Source organism: Nuphar pumila, chromosome 4 (assembly GCF_984573655.1).
Source record: "Nuphar pumila chromosome 4, dmNupPumi1.hap1.1, whole genome shotgun sequence".
NCBI classification, from domain to species: Eukaryota; Viridiplantae; Streptophyta; class Magnoliopsida; order Nymphaeales; family Nymphaeaceae; genus Nuphar; species Nuphar pumila.
The window spans coordinates 123,444,327-123,460,506 of NC_143252.1; the positions used below are offsets into that span (position 1 = coordinate 123,444,327).

General features: G+C 38.8%; 1 protein-coding gene across 5 annotated transcripts; it reads left to right on the top strand.

Annotated features, from left to right (window-relative positions):
• The first annotated feature begins 8,674 nt into the window (after positions 1 to 8,674).
• On the top strand, positions 8,675 to 15,874 carry LOC149840890 (protein CYTOSOLIC ABA RECEPTOR KINASE 8-like). Of its 5 annotated transcripts, none has more exons than XM_090003428.1 (9): positions 8,788 to 8,860; positions 9,704 to 9,758; positions 10,224 to 10,407; positions 13,194 to 13,444; positions 13,595 to 13,721; positions 13,804 to 14,077; positions 14,697 to 14,829; positions 14,932 to 15,018; positions 15,416 to 15,874. In XM_090003428.1, the coding sequence occupies exons 2-9, from the start codon at positions 9,726 to 9,728 to the stop codon at positions 15,554 to 15,556; spliced, it is 1,230 nt and encodes a 409-aa protein (XP_089859554.1). In that variant the 5' UTR covers positions 8,788 to 8,860; positions 9,704 to 9,725; the 3' UTR covers positions 15,557 to 15,874. The 5 variants fall into 5 exon arrangements, with proteins under 5 accessions (XP_089859556.1, XP_089859555.1, XP_089859554.1 ...); XM_090003427.1 differs by having other exon boundaries at positions 8,845 to 8,860; positions 9,660 to 9,758; XM_090003430.1 differs by lacking the exons at positions 8,788 to 8,860; positions 9,704 to 9,758 and adding an exon at positions 8,675 to 8,751.
• Positions 15,875 to 16,180: the final 306 nt, after the last annotated feature.

The following is a 16,180-nucleotide window of genomic DNA, read 5'->3' on the forward strand; positions in this document are numbered from 1 at the left end:
GGTTGAATGGTGAGAATTTGACTTCGAATATTCATACACATAAGAAACTGAAATACTTTTTCTTGCTATTGGGCGATGTTTTGATCTTTGGATGCACCACACGTGCAAATTGAAACTTTAGAGTAGGATGTAAGCTCATCTCATAAGGCTTTTAGATCAGTAAAATAGGTAGACAAGGACAATTGTTCTTATCGATGTTCCGTAATCAACTTCTTTAAATGAAATATACAAGTAGCATTACCTTGAGAGAACCTCTCCTAAAGATCGACCCATACGTCTCTTGGTGTTTTGACATAGATGACACTGCTTGCAATGTCTTTTATTAATGCATTCATTAGCCATGACAAAATCATGTCATTACAGCGACTTCATTTATAGCCATTCAAGAGAGGATGTGGACGGTTGCGAGATGCTTTCATCTACAAACCCATACTTATTTTTCACGCTTAATGCCATTTTCATGGCTTGCTTTCGTGTTGAATAATTGTTCCCATCTAATTGGGCTGACACCACAATTGTGTCGGGATTGTCAGTATCACGTGCCTATTTCCTTCAATAGGCCAGCACGGTGCGATGTTCCTTCCTCACCGCCGCAAGCCTACTTGTCGCTCGCTTGCCAGTCACGAAAGCTTATAATCAGAGTGCAAGAGAGCAATAGAGAATAGCTGGAGAAGAATTGCAATCACAAGAAGCAATCACAACGAGGGTGAACAAAAGAAAGTTCAACGCATTTGATTCATTTAAAATTTTGCCCGCAAGCTATTACAGTTCAAGTATACGGGCTGCCCCTTCGGGGTATTGATTCACCTGAACCAGGCAGCTTACATCAGACTCAACAAAAGCAAAACAGACTCTAGATGCAACTTTACAATGTAAGTCACAAGGGAACATGCTCCCTTCTTCAAATCATACGCTGTCCTCGGCGCTATCTGTTTCATGGTAAGCCTTGACTTTAGCCCGATAACATCTCTTCATTTAGAATGCAGGCTCCTACGTTGGTTCTGTTGTCTCCTCCCACTGCACTAGGTACTTCTTCGTTTTGCCCAAGTAGCTGACCTTGTGATGAAGGATCTGACTGAGGTGCTTCTTGGCCCATTGTGCTGTCGGGGCCCTCTGCATGATAGGAGCGCGTTATGGCACGTTGCATTTTGGATCTTCATCATCTGGATGGAACTGCTGGAGGTTGTACACGTGGAACATTGGGTGCACCTTGAAGTCTAGGGGCAACTCCAGCTTGTACACCAGCTTGCCCACCTTCTTTGTGATGGTGAAGGGTCCTTTATACTTTCTAAGCAGTCCGCGAAGATGCCTGTGCGACCTAGATATAACTTCACCAACACTTGGTCCCCAACTTGGAACCCAGCGGGCCGACGATGCTTGTCCGCCCACTTCTTCATTCTCTTTGCCGCCTTGTGTAGGAATGCTTTCTTCAACTCATTCTGCTCATGCCAGTCATAAACAAACTGATAAGTGAAGGATGACCTTCCTTTTTCTTGTGCGGCAAGAGTGTGTGGGGTCAGTGGTTGCTGTCTCGTGGCTATCTCAAACGGGCTGTGGCCTGAAGACTCACTTTTCTGCAAATTGTAACAGAATTGTTCCACGTCCATGAGCTTTAGCCAATTTTTCTGATTGTTACTAACAAAGTGCCTAAGGTACTGCTCAAGTATCCTGTTGATGCGCTCTATTTACCCATCTGTCTATGGATGAAAGCTTGTTGAAAAAACCAAATCAAAGCCAAGTAGCTGAAATACTTCACACAAGAACTTGCCTATGAAGCGAGCATCGCGATCACTCACAATGCTCTTTGGTATGCCCCAGTGCTTCACCACATGCTTTACAAACAACTCTGCAATCTTCTCTACAAGGCACTCCTTAGAAGTTGGGATGAAGGTGGCATACTTTAAGAAACGATCCACCATAACCAAAATAGAACTGAGTCTCTCTACTTTTGGTAGACTAACAATGAAGTCCATAGAGATGTTATCCCAAGGACGTTCTGGAATTGGTATTGACTCAATGAGACCAACAACCTTCTGGTTTGTCCCCTTATCTTGCTGGCAGAAGAGGTATGTTCGCACATACCCCTCTACGTCGTCTCTCATCTACAACCAATAGTAGCCGCACTCAAGGAGTGCTAAGGTTCGCTTCTGAACAGAATGGCTGGCCCATAGTGTATCATGACACTCCTTAAGCAGTTCTCGACGGAGGCCTTCCCACCGCGGTACGAAGATACATCCCTCTTTTGTCATGTGGATGCCATCCTGTAGCTAAAATCGCTGAGTCTTCCCTGCCTGCGCTAAAGAAACAAGGTGTTATGCTGTCGGATCCTACTGTGTACCCTCATAGATGTGGCTCAATAATGCGCCCTCTGAATGCACCTTAGAAGGCTCCGCAGACACAGTCGTCAGTTCAACCCTGCGACTTAAGGCATCTGCTACAACATTAGTCTTTCCAACCTTGTACTCTAAGGCAAAGTTGAACTCAGCCAAAAATATCTTTCACCGAACTTGCTTAGGCGTCAACTTCTTCCGTGTCTAAAAATAGCTCGTGGCAACATTGTTCATCTTGACGATGAACTGGGCACCCAAGAGGTAGTGCCGCTAGGTCCTGAGGCAATACACAATGACAGTCATCTCACATTCATGCATCGTGTAACGCCTATCTGCATCATTCAGCTTGTGACTCTCATATGCAATCGGATGACCCTCTTGCATAATAACTCCACCGATGACAAAGTCTGAGGCGTTTGTGTGGATCTCAAAGGGTTTTGAGTGATCAGGCAGTCACAACACTGGCTCCCTTACTGAGGCTTTCTTCAAGCCATCGAAGGCATCTTGGCACGCTCCTGTCCAGAGCCATACCCGATTCTTCTTTAACAAATATGTAAGAGGCACAACAATAAGGGAATAGCCTTCGATGAAACGCCGATAGTAGTTTGCCAAGCCAAGGAATGACCACAACTCTGAAACTTTACCTGGCGGAACCCATTCTTGGATAACCCTTATCTTTTGCCCATCCATACGCAGCACACCACGTCCCACAACGTGGCCAAGGAAGCCGATCTTCTCCTGCCCGAAGAGACACTTCTCTCGTTTGATACAAATGTCATTCTCCTTCAACACCTGAAACACTATTCGCAAGTGCTCGACATGTTCCTCCATGTTGCTGCTATAGATCACGATATCATCCAGGTAGATTACCACGAACTTGTCTAAGTAAGGGTAGAAAATTTGGTTCATTAAAGTCTTGAACGTGGTGATGTCTTCTTTTAAATCGTTGTAATTTTGAAAAGATTTTTAAATGTAAAACATGTGAAAACCAGACATCAAATAATAAAAACCGGTTCTCACTAGTGGATGAGACCGGGTCGAACTCAGGGAACGGGAATATATCGTATTCAAGTACACAAATCTAAACTAATCTTTATTGCCGAATTATTTGAAATGTAAAATATTCAAGAAAAGTAAAGACAACTAACTATTACAACAAATGAATACCCTTCACAGAGGGCGTAAAGTGCAATATTTACAAACCCAATTAACTGCCTAATTCTAAACTAAAAAGTAAAAATTCTTCTATTCTTGCACTTCGTGTCACGTAATCTCTTCAGCTCCACTCCCTTGCAATCCTACACAAATCAAACGAAACACGAGCAGTACCAGAAAAAGATGAAAGAGAATATACTAACTAAATGCTAAGAATACGAAAGAAATCATTAAAGAAATCTAAATGACAATTTTAAATGCAAATGATATATTTTTTTATTTTTATTAATTCAAACTAACTAATTGGAAAGTAATTGACAATGCTAATTATCTTTCTTAACTAAACTATATTTTTTTTAGCAAAATAACTAACAACTAAGTAATCTAACAATGAGTGAATCAATTAACTAAGTAATATACTATCAACACACTAAGTAATCTAAGTATTAAGTAATATCTAAAAAATTCAGCAGATCATTATCATCCGATAATTCGATATCTCAAACCGGATCCGGATATCCAATTAACTGTAAAATTCATTTGTCAATTCAGAAATCACATTGTCAATCCGATGAAAAATATGGATTCATGATATTATTCAATAGAATCAAATCATGGCTCATTCAATATCGGATGTCAATTTGATTCACATTCAGATAATATTTCAGTTTCTAATGAACCAGGAAAATTATTATTTCAATTGACATTCACTGGATATATAACAGATTTTTCAATTTCGGTTCAAATTACTCAGCCGGAATATCCAATTCCACTCATTTGACTCTGCCGGATAATGAAATTCAGGTGAACTTAAAGTTCAGATGAAGTTATGCTGCCTGTTAATGAAATTCAGATGAATTTAAATTTCAGGTGGAGTTATGCTGCCGGATAATGAAATTTCCAGAGATATTAATCAAACTAGAAAAAAAATCGATCATTCAGATCTTGTTCCACCGTGAAACAGGTTTCCTCTGTAACGAAGATTTTTTTCCGGCGAGTAAATATCAGAATCAGTAATTGATTCCAGATATTTTTGAAATAGATTCCGGTTAGAAAAAAAACTGTTTACTGCAGCTCCAGATGATATAGATGATTTAGATCATTGCTGGAAAACAGTATGTATCTTTCACCGGAAATCAAAACAAGCACAAAACTTGCCGGAGATCTGTAAACAGTCGATCAACTAAGATATCCGATAATTTGATTTCAATTGATCGAACTTCCAATGATCTTCAGCTAAACCAAGCCTCAACACAATTCTAACAAACTGAAATTGATTTAGTCATTCAGTGGATCAAAATTAGGCATCCGATCGATCAATCAATCGGATTTCATATTCAGTCGCCGGAAAAAAAAACAAATCGTCAATAATCACCGGACGACTCATACAGAACAAGCTTTAATCATCGGGAGTCAAATGATATCCAATTGATCGATTCAGAAGTATCTGATTCAATCATTCAAATCAAAGCCTTACAGGATCCTGATAAATTGAAATCGATCCAGATGATCGATCAACTTTCAGTAGAATTTTTTTTTTAAATCTAGCGGTAGAATTCAGGTCAGTTCCTGTAAAAATGTTGAAATCACCGATTGCTGAAACAATATTTTTCGTTTTTACTGTTGTAAAACTGATGTTTTATCAAGATTTCAACTCTAAGAAAACCGGAAAGCTACAGGTTGATCGATTAAAAAAAACACGTTTGCTGTTTTAACCTTTTTTTTATTTTTATTTTTATTTTTATTGAAACAGAAAAAAAATAATACGATCTACACTTAAAATCTATTCTAACAATTACTGAAACAAAAACAAGAAGTTAACTCAAATTTCTTTAATCATGAGTTATGAATGCTTAACAGAAATTAAAATGAAAATTTCAGAAAAAGAAAAAGAAGAAGAAGAAGAAGAGGAAGAAGAAGAGGAGAAGAAGAAGAAGAAGCACTTACCGGAGGGATTAGAAAAGAGTTGGAATCCTCCTATATGCCATTACCGTAGCTGGATGCCTCCACCGGATTGAGAAAGAAGAGAGATCAAGGGAGAAGGAGAAGAAGGAGGAAAGAAACAAGGTGAAGGGGAAGGGTTAGAAGAGAAGGCAAAAGCATAAAAGAGAAGACAAGCCTCTCTTCCCCCTACGTATGGTATTTATAATTTTGAAAGTTTTTCCATAAGTCCATCTTATTTCAAAGAATTCCATTTCAAAACCTCTCTTCAAAAAGTTATTTACAAAGCAACTCAAAATGACTACGTTTTAGAAAATACAAAAACTAAGTCTATTCTAAATCTAAATTTTTTTTATGATTTTCAAAAACTAAACAACTACAATTATGACAAACACTAAAATAGGCATTAAAATGTAAAATAACACTATTTTTTTATGCATTTTCTATTCTTATATTATTTTAGCATATTTACTCGAAACTAACATAAAATTGGGTTTTTAAATCATTTTCTCATGAAATCATGCATATTTTTATATGAAAAATCCCTAAAATATATGCATGATCACGTGGCTGGAGCATTCATTAACCCAAATGACATTACTAAGAATTCATAAGCACCATAGTAGGTGACGCAAGTTGTCTTCGGCTCATCACCTTCAACAATCCAAACCTGCCAATAACCCGATCATAGATCTAGCTTAGAAAATATATGGGCACTGCCTAGTTGATCAAACAAGTTCGCTATCAGCGTCAATGACTACTTGTTCTTTATCTTGACCTTGTTCAAAGCATGGTAATCTATGCATAACCGTTTGGAGCCATCATGTTTCATCTGAAATAGGATCGGGGTGCCAAATGCGGCTTTCAATGGATGAACAATGCCTACATTCAACATTTCGTCTAGCTACCTGTACAACTCTTTCAGTTCAGCTGACCCCATGCAGTATGGAACCATTGTGGAACGCTTCGCTCACCGGGTCAACTCAATCTTATGGTCGACCTCGCGTCTTGGTAGAAGATGTTTCGGCAATTTTGGAGGCATCACCCCCCGAAACTCCTCCAACAGTGGAGCTAGGGTTGGCGACACTGCTGCTTGCACCTTCCCTTCTTCTGCTCGCACGACAACTAAGAATGTCTGCTCCCCGCGCTTGACACCCTTCTTCAGTTGCATTGCCAATAACACTGAAAACTTGCCTTTCTGCGTAAAGCACTGCACTGTATGAGAGAAGTTTGACCCCATGATTGTCAACGTGTTAAACTTTGGTAGCATCATCATATTCTGGCTTCGCAGAAACTTCATACACAAAATCATCTTAAAATCGTCCAGGGACACCACAGAGAAGTTGGCTTTGCCGGCCCAACTCCTTACTTGGATAGCCACATCTCTTCCTTCACCAAGGATGAGCTTGACCTCAGAGTTCACCATTTTGATGGTCCTCTACTTTGGCTCGGGCTTCAAGCCCAACCGCTCCACCTCTTTCCGCGAGACGAAGTTGTGTGTGACCTCAGAGTCTACCATTGCTGAAGTAGACTTTTCATTCGTAATGACTTTGAGATACATCAATTCTTTGCTAACCTGCATGTTCTCAACTGCACAACTTCTAGCTGCGTTGATCGACCGCATGACTCCCAACCGCGGTTACATGGTCTTAGTATAACTGTATTCTGCCTACGCAGCGTTGGCATGCCCGTCGTCTTTCACGAGACGCTTTGGGCACTGCCTGGCGATATGCCTATCACCATAGAACCAGCATGCCACAATCGCATCCTTGTTGCTATTGTTATACTTTGTATAGTTCCGTTTCTTGTCGGATTGATGGTGTGTTGATGCCTCACCTTTGTTGTTGCGTCGCTCATCCTTCTTGCCTTCGCAGTCAGGTTTCTTCCCGAACTTGGTTGATGGGGTGAAGGGCTTACGCTGAGTGTCAACTAAGTGCTCGATCGCCATATATGCATCTTTCAACATACGAAGGTTGCTCATTTTCACTTCAGACTGTGCCCATGATTGAAGTCCCATAATAAACTAGTTAAGTTTGTCCTCTTCTGGCATGTTAGGCACCTCCAGCATAAGCTTCTAGAACGTTCTGACATAGTCTTATAACAAACCAGTATGTTTAAGCTCACCGACCATTATGTACACCTGTCTCTACGCATTCTTCAGCATGAAATAGTTGCGCAACTCTATTTTGAAGTAATCAAAGGTGCTTATCAAATATTGACCCCTCTCCATGTTACTGCATTTTCATCTCCACCAAGCGATAGCATCTCCATCGAGTAGAGTTGCTCCAGCCTTGATTCTAAGATCTTCAACGATCACATTCTTAATATCCAAGTAGTCTTTTACTTGGAACAAGAAATTCTCAATGTCTTTGCTGTCGCGAGAACTGTAAAACTTTATCGGTCTCGACAGATCAATCCTTAACGACCTCTCACAATTGCATTCAGGTCAGATTTTGATTCAGATTAACTCCAAATCTGACTTAAAATGCTAATACAAATCTGACCCAAATTCAAAAGTATTCAACTAAACAGATATGAATCCACGTTCAGACATCACTTAAAGGATCCATGTTTAAACAAATATGTCGGATTCGAATAGGATATCCAACCATATCCGATGTCACACCAAGCCACAAGGGGCATCTTTTGCTGCAAGGTGGAAGTTAGGTGTATTAAGTGGTAGTAGGTAGGGAGGACCTCCCTGAATCGGTTGTCCGCCCGATTCAGTTGTATCGGGCCAATACCGATACTAAAGTGAATCGTTTTATATTGGCCCAAAAATAATAAAAATAATGTGTCAATCAGAACGTAACACATGTTAAAACTATTAAAATAATATTTAAAAAATAATTTTTAGTATTTTTTATATTTATTAAAAAATAACCGATTCAAGAGTGATGCGTATCTATTTTTGGACAATAGCATACGTATCTCGTTACTCAGTCACCGATACTGACAGTATTAGTTTACGATGGGGTCAGGTTAACATGAACCCAACCTGGATCCAAGCCAACGCAAATGATGTGTCATATTCTAGAAATAGCAGGGGTATTTTGGTCACCTTAAAACCACCTAACGATGGACAAATTATCGCCTAAAGGACAGATCATATTGTCAACCACCTGGCCTAAGTATATCTCCAAATGGACATATTATTTTGTGTATTTCTCATAACTACCTCTTCATCTTTTACCGCCTTCCCTTTTTCTCACCCCCCACTCCCGAATAAGATGCCACGAACTCCCTATTTCAACTTCGGCGTTTGCTTCTCCGATCGAAACCATCAACGCCGAAACCGGCGAACAATACCTCCTCCGCAAAGAAGGCAAGAATCACTCTCCCCTTCAAATATCGATTAAAAAATTCGAAGAAAACCCTTCGTTGCTGTTGAAACTGCTGGTTTTCTTTCATCATAGGGATCGTGCTCTTTTTTGGTATTCTTTTTGCTTTGTTCTTCTCTTTCGTTGTTTAATTTTTTTGTTGGTGTTCGAAATTTTCGTTTTTCTTGCGTACCAATTTCGCGATCTGTTAGTTTTTCATTGGCATTTTGGGTGAAGATAACTACTCTCTGAATTAATTCGTTTTTACTCGTTTCTCTGTCGTTTTCGTCTTTTTTCCTTTGATGGGGAATTCGGGTTTAGCTTCACATTTTGATAATTTTTCAATTTTTTTGTTGTTCAATCTGTTGTTTGTATTCAAATTTTCGTTTTTGTTGCATACCAATTTCGCGATCTGTTCGTTTTCCATTTAGGTGAGGATCGCAAATTCTTCGAATTGATTCGTTTTTTAGGTTTCTCTGTCGTATTCTTCTTCTTTTCTTTGATGGGGATTCGTGTTTAGCTTGATATTTTGATGTTTTTTGAAAAATGTATATTTTTAGACACGTTTTGAGGGTGATTTGGTGTGTTTTCAGGGGAATCATTGCCAAGCTCTCCTATGAAACATATGTAGAATGCGGTGTTTGATGTAATCGAGTTCATGATTAATTTGGTGGGTGGGGTTTTATTGGATTTGTGCTGCTTTTACAACTAACGCGTAACGCTTCATAAATATTGGGGTATTGGTACGGAGTCTACATATGATTGGACTGTCTGAAAGGCATATTGATTTTCCTTTCGGTGCGATTTTCTTGGTTCTTGCACAAATTGGGTCCTTCATTTCTTCGTGAGATTTTATTTTCCTAGCCTGTTCCGTTGGCTTATTGTTTTGGTCTGTGGCTGCTTTTTGTGGTAGTCCCTCATCTTCGTATGATCTAAAACTGAATTGGCTTTGGACAGCTTTGTTGAGTTTGGTTCTTAAATGGAGGACAAAGCGCTGCACCACGGTTTGTTGGTGAGATTTATGAGGATTTTTTAGAGTTTTTCCTTTTTCTTCTAGTATGAATTTTTTGTTATGAAAATATTTTGTCGGTTTTGACTGAGCTTGTATGGGCATGCTTAATTGAACGATTAGATAGAAAAAGGTAAAATTTGTTTTGTATTCTGAAAATTGTACTATGTATTGGAACCAGTTTAGATAGGTAGCATATTGGTATTGTCTTATGCGATTGGCATTCTCATGGAACATATTTTATAATTGACGGAGAAGCTGCATTTTGTCAGATTATATCTAATCTGTTAAATTATTATTGGAAGTGTTCTAGAATTCAGTAATCTAGAAGAGGCGCCTCATCTAATCTGATTGTGTTTCAGCTGTTGATAAATACTCATATGGGCTATTTTATCTGTCTATCTTTGGATGTAGATGTTTAATGGTATTCAAATAGAGTATGTTATTGTATCTGTTCTTCTTTCTCAGGCACATGGGCATGCACGTTCTCCTCATTTCTTTGGATGTAGGGATGATTCGTACCCTGAACAATTGAGACACATCAAGAGGAGATACAGGATGAGGCGGTGGCTCTGTTGTAGTTGTCATGTGGAAGATCCATACCAGCCAGATGATTGTGACCTACTAAAGATCCCAAAGAACGCTTCATATGGTATGCTATTTTTCACATTATTTGTATGACTTCTTTAAGTGCTTATGTGAGGATCAGTGTGATTGGATTCTTGACTCATATACAAGTTAGACACCAAACAAACAAAAGAATCATGCATGTTGAGTGAGGATTCCTCCAACATTAAAAGCTTGTTTGTGGATTTAATTTCTGTTATCACAAGTATGTCAGCTTTTTGTTGAAACATACATTTACATTACCATGCCATTATCCTGAATCCCTTGACCAAAAAGTAGGCTCAGAGAATTGTATAAAAAGCATGTCAGCTATGTGGAACTTATAGTATGGTTTTAAATATGTTCTTGAATAAATCCCTTTGAGAGTGTCCTCATTATGTCATGGTTGTTTATAAAACAGTCTTTCTAGATCATTACTTGAAGCATTTGAAAGTTACTAAGATGTAGCCAGCCATAAGAATGCTGCCCACAAATTTGTCAGAGTGAAACCTTATTGCCTACTTTTTCCTTCTTACCTAAATATATTTGTGTTTGAGAAAGAGAAGCAGCACTGACTGCATGAAAAAAACGTTATGATAAGTATTCACTCAGAAATGGACATATATATATGATAGTAAGCATTATGAAATTGGTTAACAAGTGGGACCCAGTAGCCACAGGACCTCATGCAAGAGTGGAAGAAAATTTAAGAGTATCTGTCCTTCCTATAATCCATTCTAGGCTTTCCCCAAAAGACGGTCTTTGGAAATGTTTAACAGTTCAGTTTTTCAGAAACCTTTAAGAAAGCTCAAACTTTAAACGCTTAAACAGGAGCATCTGTTAAACCACAAAAAGAAGAAGAAGAAGAAGAAGAAGAAGAAGAAGAAGAAGAAGAAGAAGAAGAAGAAGAAGAAGAAGAAGTAGTAGAAACTAACCAATTAGTTGGACACTAAGTATGAATTGCTAACATAATTTTCATTACAACATTACAAGTTAATGACCATGAATTGATAAGAGAAAGAGAAAAGTCTGTGTAAGGGAGAAAAAAAATAACAAAAATGAAAAGCTCAAGTTCTTTCAGAACCCCTCAAAAAAAGTTGGGACTATCAATACCTTATGCATCCTAGAAGATTTGGGCAATCTGATTCACCCTTAAATCTGGTTCAGACTATCCATCTTCCATGAACCTAAAATCACTGGTTTTCTGTTATTCAGAAACACATTATGTTCCATCTGTAGATTGTCATCTAGATTGTGGAAGTTGCTTCCCAACAGCTCTAGCCTATGTAGTCAAAAGTGCTAGGCGGTGCCTAGTCGTTGGACCCCTAAAAAGACTAGTCGGGAGTAGGCGGACTAGTCGGTACCTTAATTAAAAAAATAAAAAATATAAAAAATATGCAAATGAACTGCTAAAATTAGTAGCAAACATGTATGCAACATAAAATCAATCAACAATAAGCAGAAGATAAAAAACACGTCGAAGATTACAAAACCTATCCAAATATTAAAAACAATTGAATAAGCCAGGCAAACAACTATCAACAAATGCCAAATAATTTAAAATTAATCTAAATTCTTAAAATAAAGTGCTAAAACTAACAACAAACAGGTATCCAGAACTTATAGCAACAAAAAATAATCAGCACATCAGAAATAAAATATGATTAATCACCACTCTTCGATACAGCCTCGCATATTAACCTTTTCAATAAATTAGAAAATTGATTGATGAAGAAGGGGGAGAGAGACAAAGAGAAAAGAAGAAGAAGAAGTGGTAAAGGGGGAGAGAGAGAGAGACAGAGAGAGAAGAAGAAGAGGCGGAGAAAGGGGGGAGAGAAGAAGAAGAAGAAGCAGAGGAAGGGGGAGAGAAGAGGAAGAGACAAAGAGAGAGGTGAAGAAGAAGAGGCGGAGGAAGGGGGAGAGGAATAAAAAGAAGAAGAAGAAGAAGAAGAGAGAGAGAAAGAGAGATAAGAAGAAGAAGAGGCGGAGGAAGGAGGAGAGAAGAAGAAGAGGCGTACCTGGAGGCAGAGGAAGGGGGAGAGAAGAAGAAGTGACATACCTGGAGGCAGAGGAAGACGACGGCAAGTGAGGTCGATGGTGGAGGTCTCTCTCTCTCTAGGTCTCTCTCTCTCTCTCTGGAGAGAGAGAGAGAGAGAGAGAGAGAGAGAGAGAGAGAGAGAGAGAGAGAGAGAGAGAGAGAGGTTTATAAACCTCCTCCCCTCGTGTTATCGTAGAATATATATATATATATATATATATATATATATATATATATATATATATATATATATATATATATATATATATATATATATAAAGTTAACTGCCCTCGTGCCTAGGCGAGGGCAGGTTAGGTGCCGACTAGGCGCCTAGTCTGGGCCTTTGACTACATTGGCTCTAGCTTGAGACGAGGTTGAGTTTGAGATTGCAGGTTTCGTGTGGGACCTTGCTTTCTGGACTTTCACAATTGTTTTTTGTTATCTTTGTACCTAGTACTTGCCATTTCCTTATTATTAAACATGCAGTTGATGAGATAAACTGGTTGGTGTGTCATTCACCACCAAATCCAAGGGTTTGACATGGTTAATAACTAAAAGCAAATCAGGATGGGTTTCACATGATGAATCAATATGGTAAAGGAGGGAAACAGAAGAGATCTATTATTGGAAAAGGGTTGCAAGGACGGGAGACATCTGGTTGATTTAGTCGTGTCTCCATGACCGTTATATGAGAAATGCCACTAATATTCAATTGATTCCCTTTCACATCTCTTTTATGAACTATGAGACCTTTTCTCTAAAATTTGGCATTTTATTGCTGTTTGTATCTCAGGATTACAACCGGGTTCCAAGCCATCTGCCCCAGCTAGGGCTGAACCACAAAAAATACCACCAATTGAAGTACCTGCTTTGTCTTTGATTGAACTGAAAGAAAAGACTGACAATTTTGGGTCAAAATCTTTAATTGGTGAAGGATCATATGGCAGAGTTTATTATGCAACACTAAATACCGGAAAAGCTGTGGCAATCAAGAAGCTTGATGTTTCAAATGAGCAGGAATCCAACACAGACTTTTTGACTCAGGTAGGCCTCTTTCTATTTGATTAATGATTTACTTCATCCATTAAGAACACAAAAGTGAACAGAAATAACTGCAGGAAATTCTTGTAAGATGTAGTTGTTATTTTAGGCTTTCCCTTGCAGATTTAATTGCATGCTCATTACTGATTGCAGGTCTCTGCAGTCTCAAGACTGAAGCATGAGAATGCTGTTGAATTGCTGGGTTACTGTGTTGAAGGAAATCTACGTGTTTTGGCTTATGAGTTTGCTACCATGGGCTCTCTACATGATATCTTGCATGGTTTGGTCGACCACCTCATGATTCTTTTTATGAGAATTCTTTTACATGGATCTGACTAACTTCCGATCTTCCCTCATTTTAGGTAGAAAAGGAGTACAAGGTGCACAACCTGGTCCTGTTCTTGATTGGATGCAGCGGGTGAAAATTGCTGTTGATGCAGCAAAAGGGCTAGAATATCTGCACGAGAAAGTTCAGCCATCTATAATACATCGAGATATCAGATCTAGCAATGTTCTGCTATTTGAGGATTTTAGAGCCAAAATTGCAGATTTCAACCTTTCAAATCAGGCTCCTGACATGGCTGCACGCCTTCATTCTACGCGAGTATTAGGAACCTTCGGCTATCATGCACCAGAGTAATTATTCAAAACTAAGATTTTCTGCTCTCCTTTGCTATGTTTCTTTGACGCAATGCAGATTTTAAAATTTCATGGGTTTTCCCGTTCAAGGAGTTCTAGAATTTGTGCTTAATGGTTGAAAAAAAAATTGCACTTAAGATTTGTATAGAACTGTTGATAATATTGTTGTCCTCTGGTAAACCAAATCATAATAATTAGTAGCCTTGTTAGAGAAATTTTTGTGTAAACATGTCGCACATCTGCCACAGCTAGTAGACTTCTCTGTTGAAAATTGGAAATCAAAACACATGAAAGCTGTACTAATCTGATTGTGTTCATGGACAAACTGCTCTTTTTGCGCCATCTCAACTTTACGTAGTCATAATCAGATTCTATAACCATTTCATGTTTTAGTGGTTACCACTAAGACAGTCATAGCATGGATGCATTTGCTTTTAGTTCCTTCATCAAGCTCTTACTGTATCCGGGTAATTTTGTACCCAAAGAAGATATCCTTTTCTGATGCAATGCGATGAGACCGGGCACACTTTTTGTATTATGCATCCATGTCATTTAAATATTGTGTGTGTGTATGTAGATTTGGATATGTTATCATTTACTTGGTCTTCTGTTGCAGATATGCAATGACAGGTCAGTTGACTCAGAAAAGTGATGTATATAGCTTTGGTGTTGTTCTTCTTGAGCTTCTAACTGGCAGGAAACCAGTGGACCATACCATGCCTCGAGGGCAACAGAGTCTTGTTACTTGGGTTGGTACACCATATCTCAAAATTGATGTCATCTTAATTCTTAAACATTTACAACATTTTTGTAGAAACGGAGCTAAGATTTGCTTTCTTCCATTGGGTTAGGCAACTCCTAGGCTGAGCGAGGATAAGGTGAAACAATGTGTAGATCCAAGGTTGAAGGGAGAATATCCTGCAAAAGGAGTTGCTAAGGTTTTTTTTTTCTCTCTCTCTCAACAGGCAACAGTCTTCTATAACCCGATTGTTTTGCATGCATACATTTGTGTGTGAACTTGGTAGTTCTAGTAGCTGAGGTATCAACCACGTTGTTCACTTCTGTCATTTGAGTGGGGTTATGACTGAGGTGGTATGCTTGGTGATGCTTTGGTGCATATATGTGATTGTATTGTGCTGTACAGATCATAAATTTTATTTGTTTTCAAAAGGCTCATCATCGTTGGTAGAACTTCCCTTTTCCATTCTGCCAGAACTTGTTAAGAATGAAAACATTGAACGTTGGGATTCATTTTACTTTGCCAACTTCCTGCAGACATGCACTTTTTCATATTCACACCACACAACGATAATTCAATTGTTTTGTGCATTGCAGTTAGCAGCTGTGGCAGCACTATGTGTGCAGTACGAATCAGAATTCCGTCCAAACATGGGCATTGTTGTTAAGGCACTGCAGCCACTTCTGCTGCAGAAGCAGCCTCAATCGGCCATGCCTCCACCTTCCACTGGGACATAAACTTCAGGACATGCTGTATCTGGATCTGTGCTTTGAGACGTTTTCAATTGCCATCCCATGCTGGTTTTTATCTATTGAAGGTTCTGTTTCACCTGGGATTTGGTTGTTCTTAGTTTGTCTTTTTAAATTTGGCATGTTTGCACCAAATTTCAGTCTTTGTACATGTTTTCCAACTTTTGACTCTTGTAGCAGGCAGTTGCCTGCATTAGAGTGGCTGTGAATTTGGATTGGAACTTGAATGATCTGGTTGGGTGATTTAATGGTGTATTTGCTGATTTTGTATTTTACTTTTTGCCCTCATGTTATCCAGTTTCTTCATATTATGTATATGAAATTGCCCCACTAGCTCTGTAATTTGAATGAGTTGGCTCTTTTAGTTGGTTGTCTTCCATTTTTCTCGGTTAGTTTGGTAATGAGCAATATTCAATTAAAAAAAAAGTAAAAATGATAGCATGCGAATATGTATCTGATGCTTGCAGATGAAGTTACACATAAATAATCTCAAATCACCACATTTATCCAAGTGCATTTAGGCATGGTTGGATAGCATGCTTCAGTGAAATGCAGCGTTTCTTCACAGCCTCTGGTAGACTAGAAGCGGTAGCCTAACCTAAACATAAACTT